This window comes from Crocodylus porosus, unplaced genomic scaffold, assembly GCF_001723895.1.
Source record: "Crocodylus porosus isolate Cpor-Errol unplaced genomic scaffold, CroPor_comp1, whole genome shotgun sequence".
Classification (NCBI taxonomy): Eukaryota; Metazoa; Chordata; order Crocodylia; family Crocodylidae; genus Crocodylus; species Crocodylus porosus.
In genome coordinates this window covers 80,592,821-80,603,069 of record NW_017728906.1, presented here as the reverse complement: position 1 = coordinate 80,603,069, position 10,249 = coordinate 80,592,821, and the positions used below count along the sequence as shown (strand labels likewise).

Below are 10,249 nucleotides of genomic sequence, written 5' to 3'. Positions count from 1 at the left end.
AACTGGTCCAATAAAAGATATCACCCTCCAAAATCCTTGCCTCTAAGTTATACAAATTCAGCGTGAAAGGCAGCATTGTGACCATAGTTCATGCCTAGAAATTTGCACATAAACCTGGAGACAGCAGCCCAGCCTTCTGTGCAACTTTCCTTCACACAGCTGGTTAAATAACAGCATGCACTGATGCTGTCTGAAGCTTACCCACATCTCTTATCTCTAACTGTAACAACCATTCATTACTTAAGTACTGTTTGCACAGAACAGGGATACAGTCCCATACCTCGCTATTGCTGTAACGAGCCAGCTCTGAAATAAAGCGCATATGGTCCTCTCTGATCTGGATCATCTGCTCACAGATATTATACTGGGGACTGCTGCTGGAAGAAGTGCATGTCCATCTATTTCAGGTGGGGAGAAAAAAAAAACAAAAAAAACCCCACACACATTACAAATGAATTTTGATCTTTATGAAGGGATACAGATACCAGAACTGATATAAAGTCCACCACAAAGCAGAAAATGCTGTTGGCCACTTAGTTCTTCATTATCTTTTTTAGGAGTTGTGTTACAGTCTCTTGCTCACTCTAGGTCTGAAGAATTAGAAATTGGATGCCCCCCTGAGCCCACACAATTCTCTTTAAACGTAAAGACTGATGCTGATCCATACACAAAGCCCTTCTTCCTCTTTATGGAAGCACAGGCCACAGGAGCTACCCCTCACAACTGCCTTAAAGTATCTTTCTTTATGACCTAGAACCTATCAGATACTGTATGTTTCTGAAAGCACTGCATACTTGCCTAAAAAGGTGATAACAAGGACACAAAGGACATGCTACTAGTACCAAGAGTGCCAAGTTAAACAATACACATGAAAGAAAAACCCCAAGCTTATGCTTTAGTATCTCCATCCAACTGTTGCTTTTTGTCTCACAAATTACATGCAAGTTGCACAGCTTTTCTGCAAGAATTAAAATGCAAAGCACTACATTTAAAATAACTCATAACTACATGGGAGGGAAGGTCTTAGGAGGAGCACAGAGATGCTCACAACCAAAAATACAATGGTGAAAATTCGTGTGCCAGTTGCATCTTCCAACCATGGTGCTGTGGTGCACACCCATTGAAAATTTTGCGAAGAAGGGACGCAGACTAAGTGGCTGCTCCAAATATACTGTACACATGCCTATTGCCATGCACTAGAGCTCACCTTAATACAATCCTTCATTTCTTTTAAAGAAAAGTTACACATTTAAAGGAAAGAAAGAAAAATTGATTAGTGTAAGGTGAAAGTTTAAATATTCTGGCACTAAATTTATTTCTCCCAGCCCAACAGGACAGAACAGAACTGACAGAAATGAGTAGTAATGGTCCAAGGATGGGCTCAATTACTTCTTTATGGCATGAAAATAATGGCCTTTTCTAAGCAGTTCCTTTGGTTATACTTGCAATTTAAAATAGCTCAGTAATAAAAATAACACTCCCAACTAATAAAGTATCCACATTATTACCACATGGCTGCTAAAGCAGCCAAAAGGACAAGTCCTCAGTTACCAGAGACCCGCTGACTTCAGCAGGACTTTATGACAATTTATCGAATAAGACTGTCTCTTCTCCATCCACAGTGTTTGACTGTGTTCCTACCTGGATTTGTTTTCTTCATAATGGGCACTAGTCTTAATGTATCTTGCCAGTTCAATCTGCATGTCGCCAAACAGTGGGACCACTTGCAGCTGCTGTACTCAAGGAAGAAAACAGATCAGATAAGTTTTAAAAAACTAAAATCATTTTAATGTTTGCATTTATGAACTTATTTGGTTTCAGATGAGCAGTAATGTGGCTTTTCTTAAGAGACAGACAGAACTTAGAATTTAGCTTAGTCAGACGATAAATAGCATATAGAGTTCAAGTGACACCATTTAATTACCACTGATTTGGCTGAAAAGTAATACTGTAGTTAGCAAAAGATAGAAAAAGTCACCTTTAAATATAAAAGTTAGAATGTTTGAACTGTAAAAGAGTTACTTTTCTAACCAACCTTAAAAAACTTGTCTATCTTGGTCAAGTTTATCCTTTTCTTTGCATCTAGTTTATAGATGTTGCTAACACTTCCATCCATCAGGTACAATCCAAAACCCATTACCTGAAAACAGAATAAGCCATATTTTTTTTTCAGTCCAAGACAAAGTCATAAGGAATAATTTAGTGATTATTGACAAAAAAAAATACTTTACTGTTTAAATAAACACTCATAAGAAAACCAAGGCACTTCCAGTGGGAAAAAAAAATGAAACTCATGAATACACATTTAATTTTTTGGGCTATACTTTTGATTTACAGTCACAACAGCATGAAGTAATTTTTCAATTAGTATTGCCCTGATAAATATGAAAGAGAACAGTTTCACTGCATAAAGGTCAGACATATTAATTTAGATGCGATAAAGGTTTGGTTTTGTGGGTTTTTTCATTTGTCTGTTTCTAGATAGGTATTTGAATTTCTATTATTAAAATGATGGATATAGATTGTTACATAACAGCAGCTTAGGTCAAACATTGTCAAGCTCTTACTTTTTATAAACCTTAGGTTTATACATAGAAAAAATCTGATGCATTCTAGAAAAAATTAAGTTTAATCCCAGAATCTAATTAGCTATAATTCTACACTTGCAACACAACTCAGTACTGGAAAAGTCTGTAGCAAGCATGCCACCTTGCAGCACCTTACAACACTGTCAACAACCTACTGGGTAGAAGATGTACATTCTGCAGTTCACACTTGGTGCCACCATATTTTACCTGACAAATGTATGACTCTATAAGAATTCAACACCCAGAATCCTTCCAAAGAACTTGCTGTAACTGAAGGTATTTTAAGATCTATTTCACACCTTTAACCTTTACAGGGTCAGCTATTAAGAGGCGTGAAGCTGAAACGACTATACTTAAATAAGCACATTTCCCATTTTCCTCTATCCAGCATTACACAATACATGCATATTCCAAAATTACTAAATCTACCAATTATTCATTATTTTTAAGCTATCTAACCCTGGGAAATTTCAATATGCAGATCCTCCTCCACAAGCCTCTTATGCAAGCACGCCACCCATCTAAAAATAAAGTGTATTCGTTCCATTGGGCCTTTCTTACATTTCACATAAGTAGTTTCTTACCAAGGCTGCAGTTCGAACTGTGCAAAATACAACTAATTAGATACTTTCTAAAAAGATTACCAGCATGTTGTACAGATGAGAGGAAAAAAACGACAAAGGAGATAGAACTATTACACATACGTATTACCAAATTAATCATTTTAAGTTATCTGGTTCTGGGAAAATAATAAAAATATAAAAAGAAAGGATTGCATGAAGTGACTTCACCAGCATCTGTGATCTTGCCCCCCATCACTGTTAAACCTTACAATATCTTTTAAGAGCTCTTACTTTTAGAAGCATGTGTTTCTCGTTGGGTGTTAGATACATTTTATTTTCATAGTAGTCAACACACAAATTCACAATATCTGCAAGCAGCTCTTCATACCCAGCAATCACTTCAAGCTGTTGCTGTAAAGACTAGAAGGAAAAATAAGAATATTTATCCTACTTGTTATTCCTTAGCAAGATTAACAGTCCAACACTGAACTTACAAAATAACAGATATATATTTTGAAAAGACTGTTAAAACTCACTTGTGTTATCTTGTTGTGATTGGCAAGAAACATGGAAAGGTTCTGGGATTCCTGGATGGACTGAGGATCAGCCATTTTACGCAGAAACTGTGCAGCACTAGTCAATTAAAAGAAATATTTATTTTTTTAAAAATCACATACAATTCTATCCATTCTTGACAGAAACTGCATATGTCAGTCTCTCTCTCCACATCAGGGTAGGCAACATTTTTTGGCTGGAGTGCCAAAAAAACTACAATGTCTACCTTGGAAGGTGCCAGAGTGCTAGAAAAACAAAATGGGGTGGGGTGGGGGGGCTGGTACATGGCAGGATGCATTGCATATTAGTATATTTGATAATCATAAAATGTTGCCTTTGTTGTGCTGTATTCCTTTTTTGGTCAAGCAGGTTGCAATGAGAACAAGAGAAAAAAAAAAGACAAATAACAGAAAGACGAGAGAGAGAGAAAGAGAAAGAAAAAAGGAGGACAGAGAGAGAACCAAACATATTACACGCACACAGAAAACCAAATGCACAGACACAGAGAACCAGAACACACCCAGAACAGACACATGCACACAAACATCTGCAACCAGACATGTGTGCGCACACAGGTGCACAGAACCAGATGCTGGGCTTGGAGCGGGTGGGAGTCAGGCAGGTTCAGCTGCTGCCAGCCACAAAGCCTGGGCTGCTCCCAACAGGTGGCTGGGTGGCTGCAAGCCCTGCTGCAAGCAGACCAGGCTCCATGGTTGGCAGCAGCTACTCAGAGCCTGGGCCGGTTTCAGCCAGGAGGCTACAAATATCTGCTGCTACCAACCACGAAGCCCGGTCTGCTTGCAGCAGGGCTTGCAGCAGCCCAGCCACCTGCTGGGAGCAGCCAGAGCTTCATGGCTGGCAGCAGCTGCCTAGAGCCCAGGCTGGCAGTGGTGTGCTGAGCAAAATGGTTTCATGTGCCGTGCTCGGCACACGTGCCAGCGGTTGCTGACCCCTGCTCTACATATTCACTGCTTTAAGATCACTTATGAGTACTAGATACTGCCATACTTATTTTGCTGCAACTTTTCAAAAACAGGAGATTCAACACAGGTTGATAATGTGCAAAAACTGCACTGTTTTTTGAAACCATGAAAAATTGGTTTCATAAGGATGGACTGATAAGGCCCCTTACCAATGCATGACACCCTCCCCTTACAAAGGATGATGGCAACTAAATCCATGAACAGTGCAACCATTGGTCTTTACTAGCCAAGATTGCTGTTTTCAACTCTCTGCTTACAGTCCAAAACACCCCTCCCAGAGCTAGCACTCCAGTAAAGAAGCTGTTCCAGATGGACACCTGGAGTGCAGTGATACTATGCCAAGGTTACACCAGCTGATGATGAAATCTCAAGGACACGTTGTATTCCCTTGGAACACTGCTCTGGAGAAACAAATTATTCTGAAACCAAAGGACAACTAAAAGGAGAATTCCTCATAGGACAACAGAAATTCAGCTGAGCAGAAACAGCATGAATCAAACAGGCCATTTATTACCTTAATCATGATCATTATAAACCACCTGCCACTTTACTTCACAGTTGTTGCAAGTCCTGTGTGTTTAAGGGAAAGACTGTCTGCCTCCTACATTTGCCATAACACACAACTTGCAAATGTAATATGCTGTAGTTTGAGGCTGTTTTGGGTTCGTTGCCAATGTTCTAGCTCCCCTCCTGCTCCGTCTACAGTAGCTGGGGACAGCAAAGCCAGACAGCCTTACAGGCTACTGAATTAATGGTGACTGACAAAGAGATCAACACTGCATGTTCAAAATGGGAGTTTCATACTTGGGCAGAAGGACAAAAACGTCTTTCATACTAAAAAGAAAAGATTTATCAAAAAATGAATGCATAAGAGACAGAAAAGCAGTTTGCATGCCTGGAGAACAAAGCTGTTTTGGTAGAACAAGCATAAATAAAATGGTTTTGCTCACAAAGATATAACTTCAGGCAGGTCACCCTTTTGTTTCAGTGTTATCGTACCTATACTTAAAAATGCTTCCAAATAATACGAGTTCATTACATAAAAAGAGCCATTACTGCCATCTAGTGTGGGTTCAGTGTTAAAGTAAGAGTTTGCTGTCATTGCATCTCACCGCTTGTAGGCAGAGTGGTCGTTCTTCACACTGCATTTCATATTTTTCAGCTCATCCAGTACTGCAAACATGTTGATGAATTTGCCCAGTGTGATGAGATATGCTTCGGAGACAAAGTCTTTCCTCCTCTCTGCATGACATAAACGTCTCACCTCTCCACAGAACCGTTCAATTGCATTTCTCTAGCAGAAGGAATGAAGGGAAAATTCCAACTTTTAGTGAAGAAACAGCTTCAGTAGGAAATTTCACTGCGTTATCTAAATGTTGTCGTCTTTTCCTTCTCCTCCTTCCATATAAGGCTCTTTAAAATGCCCTGTATGGAGAGTGTGGGCACCTAATTCGTGGTATACATTGCATTCCAGAGGCAGGTGCCTAAAAGTGGCAATGCTCAAATAAGTCTCTGTCAATTTAGCTGAAAGTTTTTAAGTGACACATAGGGACAACTCACCCCTCTTTGTAAATCACATAACTTATTTCTATCATTTACTTACAGTAATACAATCTGAGCCAAGCCACATAAAATAGAGCACGCAACAAGATCACATATTTTCTTCTCTAAATAATCATGGTTTCAACTTTCTTTTACCTGAAAGTACATAAAATTCATCAGTTTTGTGACCTCTGGCTCCAGAACTTCCACGGTTTTCTCATATATTTCTACTCTGTTAGGTTGTTCGTTGCATTTGACCTAAAGACAATCAAGTAAATGATTACTGAACAGTCCCTCCAAGCTGAAACTCCAGCAAAAACTCAGATCCAGAATGACACATCTAACTAAGAAAATGTATGTATGGTAATGTTATTTATCCATATTTAAATCCAAATTGTTGTTTTTAGTATCTCAGTCCTGTTTTTAAGGGAATACTATTTTCCAAATATAAATGTGCTGAGAAGAAATCCAGCTGTATTTTTACATGGCCCCCATCATTGTAGGCTCTGGGCACCTCACCTATAGTAACTAATTTAACCCCCGACCATCTCTGTGAAATGGTATTTTCCTCATTTTACAAGCTGGAGAATCAAAGCACAGAGATTCAGCAACTTCCCAGTCACAGGAGAAAGAGGCAAACTGAAAACTGAACCCCTATAATCCATATGATAATCTGATGGTTTCACAAGTATTACATTTGTGTCAGCATACAATATTTTTTGTTAGAAATTCTGTAAATCAAAAACTATTAAAAGAATCACTATTTTGTTGCTTTTCCAGTTCCTCTCAACTCTTAAAAGTTCATGTTTTAAAAGCCACTTAAGTCATAACTATGGACTCATGGTATCTATGGGTATTTTTTTTAATTAAATATAAACACGTATCTATAAAATACAGGGAGCCTCAAATACCTAGAAAAAAAAATCACCAACTACTCCTTCCTTATTTTATGTTTTTTGGTCAGAACTTTTTAAGTCTATCCTTAACATTATCAAGTTACTAGTCACATACAGTTTGAAATCAAACTATAGACGCTGCTTTCCATTATCTTCTTTTATTTGCTATTAAATGAAATAGAAGGCCTTGATCTCAAATAAACTATTATCCTTCCAGAGCATGTTGCTTTTGTGCTATTCCCAAAGTTGGCAGAGAGAATAATGCACAGCAAAAAGAAATGCTTCCCAGGTTCCCTCACCAAAGCACAGAAGAGAAGGTGTCATAGTTATGCCAGCTTTGTGGGCTCAGGAATAAGGACTCATTCAAGTTCTTTGCTAAAGCTGCTGACCCATACAGTCACAGGGGAGAGACGAAGGTCCAAGTCAGGCAGGGTGACACTTGAATTTTTTTTTTTTTTTTTTTTACCTGAGGAATGGCTCTTGAGCAACTCCTCCATGTATACAGCATGACAGCATACTCTTGCCCCTCTTCCAGCATTTCATTCTACAGTAAAGAAAAACATTCAACACGTGAGGAGCCACAGCACAGAAGAAATTAACTCTTCATTAAATCCATATCCTGGACAACACCAATGTATTTTTCTTACTAGAATATATGCGTACTAAGTCACACACAATGCATTTTAGTGGCACATTAAAATTGCCAGTCCTTACTGAAGCATATAGTGCAAGCAGGTTTCTATTTAAAGGCCCAACTCAACTCAATTCATAATTTACCAAAAGAAATTACTTCAGCTGTTCAAACCAACCTCTAAAAATTCTTCTATTCTTAATCATTTCTCTCAACAGTACTCTACTACATGTGAATTGAAATTCACAGAATCATCTTCACTATTTCTAATGGGTGGAATACTTTCACCATTTTAATGCAATGAGTATGTTACTATAATACGGTCAGCAAACTTGGCTCATGACAAAGCCAGACATGAAATCCAAACAAATCATGTTTTAATTGCATTCAAGACACTAAAATCACCAAAACAGAACTGGAAAACAATAAGGATCTTTACATTTATATACAGGAAAATGGAAAAGTGTTAAAAAGCGGTGTAGTAAAATTTTCAGGGATAGGAAAGCAATCCTGCTTTCACAAGAAAGGAGAAGCGATTGGCCACAATCAAATAACCAAGTCCAGATTCGTGAGCATGAAGACAGTTTCAGAAGTGTGTTGTTGTAAGCCCACATGACACCTACAAACTATCAAAGTTCTCACTGATTTATGGAGCGGCCCACTGTTTGCGATATCAGCAGTCACACTGGGCATTCTCGCATCTTCCAGGAGGGTAAGAAAGAGGTCCACATTTGTCACGTTCTGAAATGGTCCATTGAGGCGCACTTTTTCCAGAGCGGGTTGAATCCAGGAAGTACTTCTGCACAGCCAATAACCAAGTGACTGAAGAGGATACGAATTTCATCCCAGAATTCCTCACAGTGCATGCAGTGCATCTCAGGATAAACAACTGAAAAACTTTATCTCAACGCCGAAGTGGCTTGGGAGATTTCACAAGCATCTTCAGAAAATTCTGGGAGATCTTTATAAATTGCTAAAGTTCAGGTTGGCCATGGTTTGATTGCATTTACAAGCTTTGGGAGTATGTGTATCTACAGATGTTTGTGGGGAGGAGGAGGATGGGCATGCTCTCATGGGCAATCATTAAATGGGTCTTGACTTTAATGTTCCAGTTAGAATCATTATCATGGCATTAAGTTGCTCATCCAGAGATCTGGCACAGGTACCACCTGCTGAGATGAAGCACAATATTTAACAGTGGACCTGTATCGGTGCTAGAGCCCCTTTTCAAAGCACTTACATAATCAAGACACCATGTCAGGTCTACAAAGTTCTCACATTAAGCTAGTGCTTGCTTTTATTTTTTTTAAACACAGCCCCTTTCTAGATGAACTTCTAAAGTCAAACTTTTATCCAGATACTTCAGATGTGATCATTTGAAAGCAGCTGATTACAAGAGGTGAAACTAAGTGGTTTCTCAGTGACTTTGCTGTGTAGGTGCAAGAGTGAGGAGGATCTTCCAGTACCAAGCTTATTCCACTATTACCTTAGAGTCGGTGAAGACAGTGCTCAGTTCTTTGCTCTGTACTGCAGGAGTGATGTCATCAGCATAGGAGAACTTAAAAAACCTGTGTCCAGCAAGTCACTAATACAGATGTTGAAAAATGAAGGAGCTGATATATGTCTTTCCTTAACAGCCCCTCACCTGAACCAAAATAATAGAGTAGAATGGGAACTTTCTGGCACACCAGGTAAACTTTCTCCCATTAGTCATAATAACATGGCTGTTGATAATACAAGGTGATGTCAGAAAGCTGAAGAATTGTTTAACAAAAAGCTAAGGACAAAGACTTTCAAGCAACTAACTCAGTAAAGAGACCATTTGTGATGGATAAGAAAAACAGTGAGCTAACCAAATGTTTCTTGCGAGAGATCATTCCTGAAGGTGGTGCCTCTTTGAAGTGTTTGGGGGGGGGGGAGGAGTTTGCTAATCCAGTTTTCTTCCTGAATTTATATCTATCATACCATAAGAAAACTGGTCAAAGACCTACTTACCATGCTAGAATGGACACAAGCTTGTTCAATGTATCTTGCAATGCCTGTAACAAATGCATTTCTATCTTCAAAATTAGTGTTGAAGTTTGGCTGTATGAAGAGGGGGGAAAAAGACACACGTCAAGAAAGAAAAAATCCAAATGCCAGTTCTTACAGAAGAAAGTTACCTGTGCTTGCTTCTCCAAAAGGCAATGGAGAATGGCAATATTTGCCAAAAGGCAAATATCAGAATGGATATTCTTGTACCTGGTAAAGCAGAGATGATGGAGGGGGTTCTATGCACGGTTGCTGATCCGGTAATGGTAATTCTTCCAAGAGATCCACATTGGACAAAGCATCCTCCAAAGTAACTTGAGCAGCCATTTTGCCTGTAGGGGTAAAAAAAAAAAAAAAAAAAAATTTTAAAAAATGAGTGATGATAGTAACAGAGATTATTTATTTCTGATTTGGGAAATACATAACTTCACTCTTACAAAGACACTTTAGGTGAAGATCA

The 10,249-nt window shown here is 38.7% G+C and overlaps 1 protein-coding gene across 1 annotated transcript in view; it reads right to left on the bottom strand.

The window, feature by feature from the left end:
• Window positions 1–10,249, bottom strand: part of CYFIP1 (cytoplasmic FMR1 interacting protein 1) — a 129,302-nt gene that overhangs the window by 87,580 nt on the left and 31,473 nt on the right. The window contains exons 2-11 of the mRNA XM_019528472.1: window positions 10,000–10,121; window positions 9,754–9,843; window positions 7,594–7,671; window positions 6,388–6,489; window positions 5,802–5,983; window positions 3,688–3,784; window positions 3,443–3,571; window positions 2,036–2,140; window positions 1,642–1,733; window positions 202–398 (exon numbers count right to left, since the gene is read on the bottom strand). Coding sequence (XP_019384017.1) covers window positions 202–398; window positions 1,642–1,733; window positions 2,036–2,140; window positions 3,443–3,571; window positions 3,688–3,784; window positions 5,802–5,983; window positions 6,388–6,489; window positions 7,594–7,671; window positions 9,754–9,843; window positions 10,000–10,116 — 1,189 coding nt within the window. The 5' untranslated portion in view covers window positions 10,117–10,121. The remainder of the gene's footprint in view (window positions 1–201; window positions 399–1,641; window positions 1,734–2,035; window positions 2,141–3,442; window positions 3,572–3,687; window positions 3,785–5,801; window positions 5,984–6,387; window positions 6,490–7,593; window positions 7,672–9,753; window positions 9,844–9,999; window positions 10,122–10,249) is intronic.